Here is a 15,923-nt window from a genome sequence, read left to right as displayed (position 1 = left end):
TTTGAACGCTTGTGCTAACGTTATTAAAGAAATTAAAAATACCTAATAAATATGCATTTTTAGCACACTAATCATTATTCTGGAGATATTTTACAAAAGCATTCATACCTTAATTTCGGAAAAAGATAAACAATTCATTCAAAGTTTTATGAAGGCATACAACTTTACCCCTACCACCTGACTCGAATGTGAAAAGGCAAACATTTGTACTTATGTAGCTTCCATAACAATGCAAAGTTTTTTAAAAAATGTGTGTTTTTAACGGTCTCGATTTGATGAAATTTATCTAGTATAAGTTTCAGTGATGCTGGTTTTTTTTTAACTAGATGATTCTCTATTTAATAAAAAAAAACTGTGCGAAGATATAATATTAGGGCTTATTGTCTTTGCAAGAGACCAAGGGTAACAAATACTTTAAATAACCCTAACCATTGACGGAGCACCATCCGTACACATACATATGTAACTCCTATGATATTTTAAATTGTTCTAAATATGAAGAAACATAATTTTATTATAAACATCTTGTCCTGTCGTACGCTCGCTAGTTATTTGCAGCATAGATATTGATTCACTATTTTGTTTTAATTTATGAAACGAACGAATCCTATTTTTACTATTTCGCGGATTTTCTGTTTTTATCATTTTTTTTGCGTTGCACCGGTTAAAAACTACTGGACTATAATATAACTGGATACTGTTAGTAATATTGACTGTGTTGAAAGCCCCTTCTCGCGTATATACTTACACGGGTTAGTATGATAGTCATCGTTAGTACGATGGACTTTTCGGCTGAAAGATGTTCCGTTATAGAGATTTTAATAACTTTGTGACCAATAATAATCACCGAACCATTTGAATGAGTGTACATATATGTAAATACATGTTCGGGGAAAAACCGACAGCATATGTAATGTATTCGACAGCCAAAGATTCAATTTCCAGCCTGGGCGATTATAACTTTTATAGTATGTGATTTTATTAATTCAGCGAGTATTATTTCATTATTAATGTATTATATTTATAGAGATAACGCCCGATGAAATTACTCGTCATCGCACAAGCATGGCTTAAAATTAATTTGAATCTTATTTTTCTTTAAAATTTCACCCAACTCTTTATATGACACCTTAAAATTCCGTCTTGCCATCGTTTTTAAAGTAAAAATTCTTTCTGTTTTTGTATTTAAGTGGGAGAATTGAAAAGTTTAAAATGTTATTCTTAGCTTTTTGGCTCTGTATCTATCATTTCTCGTCTCGGTGATTACTGGTCACAAAGTCACTAAAATCTCTATGACGGAACATCTGGCAGCCGAAAAGTCTATCATACTAACTATAACTATCATACTAACGAGAACTTGAGTGCCGTATATTGTGTATTCGCGATTTTAATGGCAAAAATTGTCTTTGTGACTAATAATTCAATTATCCATTTCTCACATATCCATGTATGTACTTGTGGGGGAATCCTAGGATTGCGGAAACGATGCATACGATGTTTGCAGCTACGTATTTTGTATCCATGTACCCATTAGTTAGATTTTAAAAAATTCTTTGTAAACCAGGATTTACAGACTGCATTTCGGAACGCGGGACTGGCAACTTTGATGGTTAAAGTTTGTACTTTGTTAAACGTCGTCACCAATTTCGTTAACTTAACGTGACTTATCAGCACTGAACGAGTCATTAGCTATCATTGCCACAAGTTCTTTCACGGATCGAATCCTACTCGTATATTGTAGATATAAATAGAACAATTTCAATTAAAATTAAAAAAATAATTAAAAACCGGCTTTTGTTTTCCTGATTATAATAAAAACAGATATTCAATAATTCATTCTGGTTTCAACGTTTAAGGATCTATCATAGGATGTCGTACGACGAAGGAATATGCACCATAGTATGCAAATAATATAAGTATCAATATTTTACACATGAATTGTACTAAATTAATTGTATATTGAATTCAAATAGGTAAAAGGGAATACAGATCTCAGAACAAGGAACAATATTTATACTTTTGAAGGGACACATGTGAGTCATCTCAATCACTTTTCTTAGTACTCACCGTTTCTATTCTAATTATTATACAATGACAATTTCAGCCTTGAATTAACCGTCGATGGAGCAGTATATCTTGCGAATTTGGAATACTCCAGCGCCGCCGACGCCTCCGGCGCCCCCAGCGCCCCCAATGCCTTCGGCACCCCGGGACCTGAAAAAACTGGGAAACTGAAAAACTGAAAAAATGAAAAAAATGAAAAAAATGAAAAAACTGAAAAAATGAAAGATATTTTTTGATTTTTAAATGCTTTTTATTATTACGAAATTATGTTCACAATACATCTTATATCTATTTTAATAGCTACTGATCATTTTCTATTTTACAATTTTAATTTAATTTGGTTAGTAATCACAGTATTATATTATTCTAGTGTTAATCTAAAGCATAATAGGAAAAAGAGCTTAAAAACCAACTCAAAATAGAAAAATATGAAAAAAAAAAAATTTGTTCCCCATACCGGTTGACGGTTGATCGTCCGTCACATATATACAAACATAAAAATATACAAATATATATATTTAGCGACAGTCCGTTTTTATATATCTTCTTATCTTCTAATATATAATTTGGAAAGAGACTTTGTATGTATGTATGTATGTATGTAAGTATCCTTCGTCGTCGTCCGTATATCGGTGACGTCATCGAACACGTGATTCGATTTTTTTCGATCCATAGGCGCCGATTTGTTTTTTTTCGATTCAATGGATTCACCCCCCGTGGGGCCCCGAAGGGCCCGCAGCCTTATGGGGCCCCGAAGGGGGCACAGCCCCATGGGGCCCAAAAGGGGGCGCAGCTTTATGGGGCGCAGCCTTATCGGGCGCAGCCTTATGGGGCGCAGTCTTATGGGGAAGGCTTTGCGCCTTTCGCAGATATAGTACATGCAAATAGCCAATAATTCGCAGATATGGTACCTGCAAATAGCCAATAATTCACAGATATAGTACCTGCAAATAGCCACAACCAATAATAAATGGTCAGTCTCCAAACATAAACGGTGAGTATTAATGTTAAATGGTAAGTTTTATTTTGAAGAATGGCCAATATTACTTTTTGGCTGGTATCACTACAAGGTTAATACGATCTGGATAGACAATTTCATCCAACAGGCATTGCAGTTATTCCACTTGTTATTTATGTTGAAGATAGATAATATAATAATGACCATTTTACTAAAAAATAATCACAAATTAGTCAAATTCTGCCCCTCCCCCCTGGAAAAAGCTGAAATGACATCCCTGTACTAGGTATTTCTACAACAAAAAACAATGAAGTATACAATTAAAATAACTTTGATGATTTCTTTATTAAATTTTTTTATTCTATATATCTACTTATCAGTAAATTTAGCTTTGCCCAATTGTCACTCATTTTGCTACTGGTGTTGAGGTATTGTCAACATAAAAAAAAGTTTGTCTTGACGTCTCGGGTCAGTTGTCACTTGGACATTTGTATTTACAACAGCATGGAGTGCAGACTTTGTCTGTGCTCTGCTCCACTCGATTCTTCCGTCTCCATCTATGACGACCCTCATCCACTGGTTCAGCGCATTCAGAAGTGCTGTCAGATGCCGGTCCGTTATGGGCATTTTTAATCCATTGCTATTAAAATTCGTTACCATTCGTTGTTATCATCCTCATTTGCAGGTTGAGAAAGGTGACAATTTGCCAGATACGATATGCTTGAGGTGTGTCAAAAATCTAGAATTAATTAACACTTTCCGAAACGTTTGTATTCAAAGTAACGAAACGGCGAAGCTGAGGTTAGTTGAACGTGTGCAAATTAAGACGGAAGAAGTTTTACTTGAAGATTTTAAATGGAAAGATGAGGTAAATATTCGTTTTATAGAAAATATAAATTTAGCGCCCAAGTTAACTATAGAGGGGGCTACATACGCTCCGGAATACCTGAGAGGTCTACCGTGATGTTGACGCAGACCGTAACGTGTGTAGGAAGATTCACCTTGAGGTCGAAGAGCGTACAGGTCACCTGACATCGTACCAAATTCTGTTCATTCGCCTGGGTAGAAGTATGGTTTACTGTCTCTTTATCCGGGATGTTCAAGGAGTTGTTCTGAAGTCTTTCAACAAAAATAAGTGTGTTGTAGAACTCCTCCGTCCGAAAATCTTCCATTAGTTCTGAAATTACACATGATAAATGTACAATTTGCATCCACTAATGCCATTTACACTAGACTGTGGCGACCTTTGTAGTTATAAAATTGCGAACCACTTCCACTCGGGAGAATAATATTAACCCTTTGCCCGCGGCAATATAATAGCGAACAAGCCCTGTACGCGGCGGCACCTTTTTCGCGAATTTGGCAATCGAGTTTTCGACCTTAAATACAGATTTTAATATTTACTCAAGTAACCAGATATGTTAATTAACACATAAAGTATTATTTTAAACAATAAAATACATAATATATCTCGTAGTTTTGGCTTAATTGTCAAATAATCATTGTTCATAAAATTGAGAGGTATCGTCTCAATTGTATGAAGACGTGACGTCACATAAACGAGGTTTCAGTATGGTTCCACAAAAAACTAATTTTGACTGGTGTATATTCATTTTAAGCAAATTGAATAGATGGCATTCAACTCTCAGTAATATATTCAACCAATTTTGAACCTTAAAACGGTTGAAATAGGCGCATATAAGCCTCAAAATCCCGTGCAAAGTTCAGAAATTCTATGGAAGACAGCCGCGCTACAGACTTGTCGCCCAAAGCATCCATAGAAGACGGCCGCAGGCAAACGGTTAACATGTTATCCATCCAAGCTGCCGAGACAGTGCGGGAAATTCCAATTTTCTTCAAAATCCTTTGCTATGCTTCTCCATTCTTCTGTCGTTTACTGAAACTGAAGAGAACAAATATAAACAAAAATATTGCAGGAGGGGACCTTACTGTAAACTCTCCAGCATCGACATCTATGCCCCACACAAGAACAAGACCACCTAAACGACCTTATTCTAATACAGCACTGGTCACTGATGTACTGAAGACAGTTAAAGAACATTTTAAGTGTAAAGAAGATCGCCACGATTTTTACGCCAAACATGTTGGCAATGTATTACGGGAAGTTAAATGAAACCAAACGGGAACCAAAATGCAACGAATCATGGCAGAAAAACTAATTGGTGAAGTTTTGTTTGAGGCTCAAATGGGCACTTTAAATAAGTCCCATACATTAACCAATCAATGGTCATAATTCCACACCTACTTCTTCCATTTCAGCAGATCCAATGCAAACTCCCCAATATGTCTACTCCCTCTTCATAACACAACTCATCTCCGTCTTCATACCTGGGAAATACGGATGATTTGTATTGAGTTTTGAAAATTTGTTCAAAAACCATTATAGACGGTATTAATACTACACGACTCATATTCACATTACTTTTTGTTTATTTTACATGCGTGCCAGTTGGCGTAATTTAAAACAATTTAAAAAATAAAAATTATTTGAATGTATGTATATGTACATTCCTTGTGTAGAAACGTTTCGCAAACTATGTTCCGAGGAACACCAGTGCTCCGTGACAATTTGGAAAGGTTTTATACACTGCAACACATTTAAAGTTATTCATATTGAAAGGCGAGTGATGATCAATCTCCACTGATGTTTAAGTTAAATTTTAAAGTAGATGAAGAAGTTTCCAAAGTATTTTTAGATCACTATGTTACATATGTACCTTGAAAACAACTCGTTTGCAATATTTTCCAGAGGACGAGTTCTGGGTTCGGAATCCATTTTCCGTGACAGCTAAACCAGTAGGCTTAAGCGCAAGTGACTATGAAAATGTAATTGATATAATTAGTGACTTCGATTTGAAACATAAAAAATACAAAGATCAGCCTTTAAATGATTTCTGGGTGAGTTTGTCAGAAGAGTACCCCAATTTTTCAAAACAAGCTATTATTGTTTCACTTCCGTTTTCTACAACGAATTTATGCGAAGCGGGATTTTTTTATTATGGAACGAAGTCAAAGTGAAGGAACAGGCTCGACGCCACACCAGATATTTATTTATTCACATTTTTATGTTTATATTATATTATAGTTTTATATCTTAAAGTAATTACTAAATAAATAATGTGTTTTAATAAAACAAAAAATTATTTTTACTAGTAGAAATTACTGAACCTAAAAAGTTAGTGTTCCGTTAAAATTTCCATTGCAGAAAAAGTTTGGGAAACCCTGGTTTATAGAATCCATTCAAAATATTGTGTTTCCTGAATTTTTACCATATTTTCTGATTTTCTTTATTTCTTTCATTATTAATTTTATATTATAAGATTTCATTAAATGTTTTTATTCTTTTTTCTTTCATTGTTATTTTTATATTATAAGATTTCATTATGATGTGGCGGCTCGCTATACGACATGGTCGAGTTTGGTCACCTTCCTGCGAGTGGGGACCAACTCGATTATGTTCGGAGCTGGCCACCTCACTCTGCCTTCAGCTGTCATAAATAAAACACGTGCATTAACATGCCAGTCGTCTCATTCGTTCATCCCCCATTATATGTATAATATGTTTTTATTATGTTATTTTCTTAAATGGGTTTTTACCTGTATAAATAAATAAATTAGATTCGCCATGTTTACGCCGTTTATATTACAAATAGTGAGCGAAGCCGGGTAAAACAACTAGTGTTCAATAAATATGGCGTGACCATCTCGTTCGTAAATGGACCTGAAATCTGGACCCCAATAATTGTGAATACAATTTAATAAGTTTTGTTTGTTTGTTCAAAAACAGAAAACAGACAAAAATTTTAGGAAATACGTAAATCATTTTAAGACTTTTGCGTTAAGTTCTTAAGGTGTGTAAAATCTGAATCGTCGCACTGGCCACGGTTCAAAAATCGCTCTGACATTTAACGTCAAATAAGTGTAATATGTACTCCAAAGCAGCTGTCAAATTGATGCTAGTCACTGCAGCCAACGTTCTCATAATACGACATAAATCGTAATTCGTAAATTGGGTAATTGGACTATTCGTCACTTTGCCGTGGTCATAAAGACAATTTTTGCCATGAAAATTGCGAATACACAATCTTTGGCATTCAAGTTCTCGTTAGTATGATGGACTTTTCGGCTGCCAGATGTTCCGTTATAGAGATTTTAGTGACTTTGTGACCAGTAATCACCGAACCGTAAATTGATATACGTCTTTTTTTCAAATATTACATATTAAAAACATCTAAGCACTTAGAATTTTAGTCTATTTTTGTTAATATAATAATAAAAAAGGTCAGTATAAATAATAAATGGTCAGTCTCTAAACATAAACGGTGAGTATTAATGTGAAATGGCAAGTTTTATTTTGACGAATGACCAATATTACTCTTTGGCTGGTATCACTACTGTTGCGTAGGGGTGAGTGGCGGATCCAAGTAAAAGGCCAAAGTCGTGTCACAGCATTTATTGATGATTAAGGAGATATGTACACGCACTGCCAGTTCTCCGTCCAAAATGTCTTGATATCGCCTAAATACCGCCTTATAAGGGGCAGGTCTCTCAGAGCATCTTCGACGTCCGATTTGTTTACCTATTGTTATGGTCACGTACTGGATGTGCCACGGAAGTTTCCCACGCTATCGCTGTGGATTCTGAGAACTCTACCGGACTGCGACCGAGTTACTGCTACCCCCGCTAATGCATTCAGGGGAGATAATCCTCGAAACCAATTACAACGGTCACACAGTCTCTGGGATGCTACTTGGCCTAATCCGATCGCACTTACTCGGCCTAATCCGAGTGTACGTAACACTACAAATTTAATACGATCTGGATAGACAATTTTATCCATCAGGCATTGCAGTAAGTTTTGGCGAATGTACGTCAAATTTTTATACTGTCTACTTGTTATTTATGTTGAAGATAAATAATATAATAATGACCATTTTGACAAAAAATAATCACAAATTAGTCAACAATTGCCCTCCCTCCTGGAAAAAACTGAAATGACATCCCTGTACTAAATATTTCTACAACAATACACAATGAAGTATACAATTAAAATATCTTTGATGATTTCTTTATTAAAATGAACATTTTTTTCTATATACTACTTATCAGTAAATTTAGCTTTTGTCCAATTGTCACTCATTTTGCTACTGGTGTTGAAGTATTGTCAACATAAAAAAAAGTTGGTCTTGACGTCTCGGGTCAGTTGTCACTTGGACATTTGTATTTACGACACCATGGAGTGCAGACTTTGTCTGTGCTCTGCTCCACTCGATTCTTCCGTCTCCATCTATGACGACCCTCATCCACTGGTTCAGCGCATTCAGAAGTGCTGTCAGATGCCGGTCCGTTATGGGCATTTTTAATCCATTGCTATTAAAATTCGTTACCATTCGTTGTTATCATTCTCATTTGCAGGTTGAGAAAGGTGACAATTTTCCAGATACGATATGCTTGGTGTGTGTCAAAAATCTGGAATTATTTAACACTTTCCGAAACGTTTGTATTCAAAGTATCGAAACGGCGAAGCTGAGGTTAGTTGAACGTGTGCAAATTAACACGGAAGAAGTTTTACTTGAAGATTTGACATGGAAAGATGAAATGGATGTAATTTCTCCATCAAACATTTGCGATTCAATCGTTGACAATATGACTAATGATTCTGAGGTAAATATCTGTTTTATAGAAAATGTAAATTTAGCGCCCAAGTTAACTCTAACTGTGCTTTTAAAGTGTCTCAAACGTTTAATATTGTATGACGTTTGTCTTATTTTACAGAAAAACAGAGAAAAGTTTATTTTGGGCAACTATATAACAGAAATGGTGGACGATATTGAAATTCCACATTCCGCACAATCTGGAATGGACCATCAGATTAACATTCAAAATATGTGTAATGACATAGAATCCCACTCTAGGATAAATCCACATGAATGTAATATTTGTTTTAAATCATTTACTCGGAAAAGAAATCTCGTTGCACATATTAAATCTCACACTGGGGACAAACCATATAAATGTGATATTTGTTTTAAATCATATTCGTTAAAAAGTCATCTTGTTGTTCACGTGAAATCTCACACTGGGGAAAAGCCACACAAATGTAATATTTGTTTCAAATCGTTTTCCCTAAAAAACAATCTTGTTGCACATGTGAAATCTCACACTGAGGAAAATTCGCACAGATGTGCTGTTTGTTTCAGATCGTTTGCTCTAAAACGCTATCTTGGCGCGCACATGAAATATCACACTGGGGTTAAGCCGCATAAATGTGACATTTGTTTCAGATCGTTTGCTCAAAAGTCTTTACTCTTGAGACATGAACGATCTCATACTGGAGAAAAACCATATAAATGTGATATCTGTTTAAAATCATATTCTCTAAAAAGTAGTCTCTTTGACCATTTGAAATCTCACACTGGGGAAAAGCTGCACAAATGTAATATTTGCTTTAAATCGTTTACTCGAAAAAATGGTCTTGTTTCACACATGATAGCTCACACTGGGGTAAAATCCCATAAATGTAATATTTGTTTCAAATCATTTGCTCGGAACTATGACCTTTTAAGACATGAAAGATCCCATACCAACGAAAAACCACATAAATGTGATATTTGTTTAAAATCATATTCTCTAAAAAGTCATCTTGTTGTACATATGAAATCTCACACTGGGGGAAAAGCCACACAAATGTAATATTTGTTTCAAATCGTTTGCTAACAAATCTCTTCTTTTGAGACATGAAAGATCTCATACGTAAAAAGTTGTATAAATTATGTGATTTTTTTTGCTTCAAATCTTTTTTTGCTCGAAAAAGTCATCTTCTACATATGAAAAAAACTTTTATTTAGTTTAATTTTTAAAATCTTATTTTGTTTTTGATCATTTGCTCACAAATTTATTAGTTTGGTTCGTAGTAATGTGAAGTATGCCTCAATCATTTGGTCTCCTTATTACCAAACTCATATTGAGCATTTAGAAACAATCCAGAAGCGTTTTTTGCGTCATTTATCCTATAAGACTGGTCTTAAAAACTGTTACCATCTTATAATGACAGACTTTCTTTTTTCCATATTGCAAGTTTGTCTCAGCGCAGAAGGGTTTCTGATTTTTTAATATTATACAAGATTGCTAATGGTACTCTTGACACATGTTTTAAATGAGACTAACTTTAACGTTAATGCCCGATTCACCAGATGCACTAATCTTTTTTATCCACCAATTTGTCAAAGCAACATTTCTTTCAATAGTGCAATCGTTCGTATGTGCCGTATTTACGATAGCTTAGATCAGTGCTTCCCAATTACTTTCATGTCCCGACCCCCTAAATCAGAAATAATTAATTCCCGGCCCCTAAAAATTTTTTTTCTAGTTAAAAGGTTTATTTGGCAGTAATTATTACAATTATAATACACATATTTATATTCAACACAAAATTATAGGAACTTGCTTAAAAACATTTTTTTTAAATAAAAACTATGCACACATGAAACAATTTAATGCGATAGTTGAGGTCGCATGTTTTTACATAACAAATCGATATCGGGTTCAATGTCAGAATCTTCCAAAGTTTCCGTGGAAAGGCATGACCTTTGCTTATTTTTTAATATAATGACGAAAATGTTGTTTCGCATAGGTACGTAGTCGCGAAAGGAATAAGAGTTACCAGGGCTTCTTTTCCAATAGCAGGATATTCTTGCTGTCGCCTTAACCAAAATTTTGAAATACTTTATTCATTTAATTCCACTTCAAGCAAATTATTTCAGCTGATATCGATCAACTCTTCTTGGGCTGTCCACGTAATATGATCATATTTTAAGGACTTGGCAAATTGTGTTATTATCCAATTGTACCTTTCATCCTCATTCAAGTTTGGGAAATATTTCCTTAAATATATATATATACATTCCCTAAATATGTAATGTGGAAAAATATTCATAAATGAATATTTGTACTGTCTACTGAATATTTTCACGGCCCCCGCGAGAAATCCTACTGCCCCCCCCAGGGGGTCGCGACCCCCAATTTGGGAAGCACTGGCTTAGATGATTGTACCAACCTCTTTAGTGACTCTTTTAGTATTTTTAGGACAAAGGTGAAGAAAATAATCTGTGGTTGATTTGCTTCTTCACCTTCTTTGTCTATCTTTTTCTCTTTTACTTTATCTGTTTCTTTTTTTAAAATCTTGATGTTTTTGTAATTTTACTTTTTTATATTACCATGTGGTGCTCACTGTAAATGGAATATTATATTTTTATTTGTGTTTATTATTATTTTTTGTCTCACCATACAACTTTCTTTTTATATTTTATTCTGTATGTGTGCCTATTTTAATAAATAAATAAATATCTTGTTGGCAAGATAAAAACTTCCACTAGTGAAAAATTCACATGAGGCAAAAACCCCACTAGTGTTACTAGTTGTAAATAATTTTGTTCTGTTAATTAGTTCTAAATAATTTTGTATTGTATAGCCTATTTGAACATGGAAAGGGGTTTGCTACAAATGGTTGCAAATTACGCCGCTGCATGCTCATTTCGATTGAATTTTGACTGTTTGAATTTCAGCATGTAAGAAAGACAAGATATTCATGGGGTTGCGCCAGAGAAATGTAATATTAATAGAAGTGGCTTTAGGTGTTATATTGTTGTCAAGTGACGGTTGTCCACAGACAATCCTAAATAATTTTAGTATCAGTTGTATTTGACGCTTGGTGCTCGACATATGTCCGAAAAAAACTTTATATTACTTGGAGATGGTCCATTGTCCTGAAATTTGCCCTAAACCCTGCCTGTTCTGTCGGTTGGTTTTCATTGAGGATATTCTTCAGCCTTTGTGTAATAATCTTTGTGAAGATCTTATAAAAAGAGACAAAAATTATTTTATATATTATGGGAGGAGGATATAACAGAACCTACATATATGTATAATTTACAATAAAAATACCAAAGTGTGTGGGAATATTATCAACAATAAAGAAACACAATTAATTATTAACATTTTGTTTATTTTTCATATACAATTCCACTTAAAGATCAATAAATAAATAAATAAAAATTACATGAAGAACATTTTTTATTACAACTAAGCACATACATATGTACATATGTTAAATAGTAATTTGTAAAATATAAAATGATCAAAAGGTCAGTAATTATAATAATAATAACTATTTATTATATAAACTTTAAAAATAATTTCCAAATCAAAAGGTTATAACAATGTGGATAAACACAAATCAGATGTTGGTCAGTTGTTATGAAACTTTTGAAATTTTACAAAAATAATTGAACAATAAAATAAATTGTACATTAAATTTGGTAATTTCATTCGTTTGAGATGAGTGAAAAATAATATTTTTAATAAAAGCAGCAATTAATATTGCATAGAAATAAAATTCCGTAGGAATTTTTTCTCAAAAATAAGCATGGAAAAAAACCGGTGACTTTTTCATCGTAAACGTAAATGAGGTTTGTAAAAATAATCTGATTACACTGGTTTTAAAAAAAACCGTCTTGTATGTATTACATTATCCAACGCATCCCGCATAGATTTTAACAGATTGTGATTATGATTGCGATCGCATGAGTTTTTTTTTTTCAAAAAAATTAAATATATTTTTAATTATTAATAATTCTGCAGCTCTACTGATTCTGAAAATGAATGAATCGATAATAATCAATTCCCAAGTAATAACTCTTTATATGATTTTGACAACGAACCTGAAATTATTATTGATAATGTAACGTAGAGATTAGGTGGGTGGTGCTCGTGGACCAATGGCTTACGAGCGCTGATCACCTGATCTCTCGCTCGCGCCAAAATGTCCTCGCCTAATGAATAAGCCGTATGTAACGGCCAATGGGATCGCCCCACTCATCGACCAATAGTTTACATGTATGTGTATTGTGCCCAACGGGTATAAATATGGGGCGCTCTCGGTCTGGAAAGCATTCCGACCTGGAGCGCCAACGAGAGCAGACCAATAAACCGCTACTACAACTTCCTGCGTCTTTCTCTCCGATTCTGGAAGCCCCCACCTCACGTCCACGCAACATTGGTGTCAGTCAAGTGGAATCGGAGATGAGCAGAGCAACGAAGAAATAGAAATAGTCGGCGACCGAAGAGATCTGACGACAGCTGAGCTACTTCGTGCCATGGACAGAATGCCATGTGCCATGCATTGCATTTGGCGGCATTCAAAGGCGAGAGAGGACCACCCAGCGAGCTTACATTGGCGGGCAACGATTGGTGACATACCGTGTCAAATGGTTGTCGACACCGGTGCAGAGATTTTTGTTCTAACTTAGAACTATATCAACAACTCCCCAGAAACCGGTATTAAGTGCTGAACGAAAAAAAGGAGGAGAGCGAGACAGGCGTCAAAGTCTCCTTCTTACCTACACATCGTAAAATGGATCGAGGTCAAGATCAAGTGCATGAGCAAATCATAATCATAATCAAGTGAAATTTCGCCGTGGCCGATATCCATGACGAAGTCCTGCTAGGAGTGGACTTCGTGCGGAAAATCGGAGTTTTCGAAATTTCAACGAAAAAGTCATGAAACCAGTTGTTTCAGAATATTGTTGTTACTACATACTGTGTGTAGATAAAGTAAACAGTATCTAGAGATAGAACACTTGGGAACCGGAGGAGAAAATTCCTGAGGATTGACGTCAGGAGGTTGCTGTCTGAGGATATCATAAAACAACCAATCATTCCTTAGTTTTTATTTAAGACTCAATCTGCTTTCGGTCTCAAACATCCAAAGCATCCCGCATACATCTTAACAGATTATGATTATGATTGCGATCGGATGAATTTTTAATACAAAAAAATTAAATATTTTAATTATTAATAAATTATCAATTCCGTTGATCGGTTGTCAAATGGTTGTCGACACCGGTGCAGAGATTTTTGTTCTAACTTAGAACTATATCAACAGCTCCCCAGAAACCGGTATTAAGTGCTGAATGAAAAAAAGGAGGAGAGCGAGACAGGCGTCAAAGTCTCCTTCTTACCTACACATCGTAAAATGGATCGAGGTCAAGATCAAGACACGGACCTGTACGAGTTGCCAGAGAGCAAAAACCACGAGTCATACACAGACACCGATAGGAATTTTCACCACGCCAACATCAAGGTTCGCTCATGCTCATGTGGACATAGTGGGACCATTACCACCATCCAATGGACACACATACATCTTGACATGTGTGGACCGCTACACACGATGGTCGGAAGCCATCCCAATCCCGGACATAAAAGCGGAAACAGAGGCAAAACATTCGTTGTAGGGCTGGCCCGTTTTGGAAGCCCAGAAACGATTACGACTGATCAAAGGAGACAGTTCGAATGTGAGCTTTTCAATGCCTTGAGCCAGCTGCTGGGTACGAAGCACAACAGGACAACGACGTACCACCCACAGGTAAATGGACTAGTGGAACGATGGCTTCTAGCACTGAAAGCAGCAATCAGATGCCACGCAACGGGGGCCTGGACGAGAATAATAATCCCGACATACGATGGGTCAGGTTCCTCGGAGGAATTTCTGGCGAGATTCCGATTCACAGCTCGACTTGAGGGAGCACGAAATCTGTCGACGAGGTTGTGTGCAGCAATGAGTGGCGCGGCCATGAACTTCGTCTGCCGGCTTCCACAGGATACGCAGGACGACTACCAGCTACTAATTGAGAAACTCACAACACGCTACGGCAATCGGAAGTCCGTATATCAATTCTACAAGAAAGCCCGAGGGGAAGCACGAAATCTGTCGACGAGGTTGTGTGCAGCAATGAGTGGCGCGGCCATGAACTTCGTCTGCCGGCTTCCACAGGATACGCAGGACGACTACCAGCTACTAATTGAGAAACTCACAACACGCTACGGCAATCGGAAGTCCGTATATCAATTCTACAAGAAAGCCCGAGGGGAAGCACGAAATCTGTCGACGAGGTTGTGTGCAGCAATGAGTGGCGCGGCCATGAACTTCGTCTGCCGGCTTCCACAGGATACGCAGGACGACTACCAGCTACTAATTGAGTAACTCACAACACGCTACGGCAATCGGAAGTTTGTGTATCAATTCTACATGAAGGCCCGAGGGGAAGCACGAAATCTGTCGACGAGGTTGTGTGCAGCAATGAGTGGCGCGGCCATGAACTTCGTCTGCCGGCTTCCACAGGATACGCAGGACGACTACCAGCTAATAATTGAGTAACTCACAACACGCTACGGCAATCGGAAGTTTGTGTATCAATTCTACATGAAGGCCCGAGGGGAAGCACGAAATCTGTCGACGAGGTTGTGTGCAGCAATGAGTGGCGCGGCCATGAACTTCGTCAGCCGGCTTCCACGGGATACGCAGGACGACTACCAGCTACTAATTGAGAAACTCACAACACGCTACGGCATTCGGATGTCCGTATATCAATTTTACGAGAAGGCCCGAGGGGAAGCACGAAATCTGTCGACGAGGTTGTGAGCAGCAATGCGTGGCGCAAAAATTATGTAATTTCATGTCCTCAATAATTTTTTCAATATCATAAGAAGGATGGAATGTCTTTCCATACATTCGCCCCTTTTTTGTCAAAGGGACTGTCAAAATGGAAAAATCGAATAAATGTGAAACTTGTTAAAAGTCGTTTGATCAACAATAGGACCTCACGATAAACAAAACAAATCACATTGGATAAAAACCATACGAATGTGACATTTGCTTAACCCTTTGTGTCCCAGTGGTGCCGTGGAATGACCACAATTTCAATATTTTTCCCTAGTGTCCCAGTGGTTCGATTTCGACACCACTTCGATTTTAGCGTTACCAGAGAAAAAAAGCAAAAAGAGGTTGGGCCACAAAGGGTTAAAGTCGTTTAATAAAAAT

General features: G+C 36.3%; 1 protein-coding gene across 3 annotated transcripts; it reads right to left on the bottom strand.

Moving 5' to 3' along the window:
• Positions 1–2,305: 2,305 nt before the first annotated feature.
• LOC143920925 (uncharacterized) lies at positions 2,306–7,001 on the bottom strand. Of its 3 annotated transcripts, XM_077443964.1 has the most exons (5): positions 6,641–7,001; positions 4,484–4,925; positions 4,267–4,401; positions 4,024–4,199; positions 2,306–2,975 (listed from the first exon to the last, which is right to left on the bottom strand). In XM_077443964.1, the coding sequence occupies exons 2-5, from the start codon at positions 4,530–4,532 to the stop codon at positions 2,772–2,774; spliced, it is 564 nt and encodes a 187-aa protein (XP_077300090.1). In that variant the 5' UTR covers positions 4,533–4,925; positions 6,641–7,001; the 3' UTR covers positions 2,306–2,771. The 3 variants fall into 3 exon arrangements, with proteins under 3 accessions (XP_077300090.1, XP_077300098.1, XP_077300106.1); XM_077443972.1 differs by lacking the exon at positions 4,267–4,401 and having other exon boundaries at positions 3,969–4,199; positions 4,696–4,925; XM_077443980.1 differs by lacking the exon at positions 6,641–7,001 and having other exon boundaries at positions 3,969–4,199; positions 4,696–4,925.
• Positions 7,002–15,923: the final 8,922 nt, after the last annotated feature.

Source organism: Arctopsyche grandis, chromosome 2 (genome assembly GCF_051622035.1).
Source record: "Arctopsyche grandis isolate Sample6627 chromosome 2, ASM5162203v2, whole genome shotgun sequence".
NCBI lineage: Eukaryota > Metazoa > Arthropoda > Insecta > Trichoptera > Hydropsychidae > Arctopsyche > Arctopsyche grandis.
This window is presented reverse-complemented; position numbering and strand designations above follow the sequence as displayed.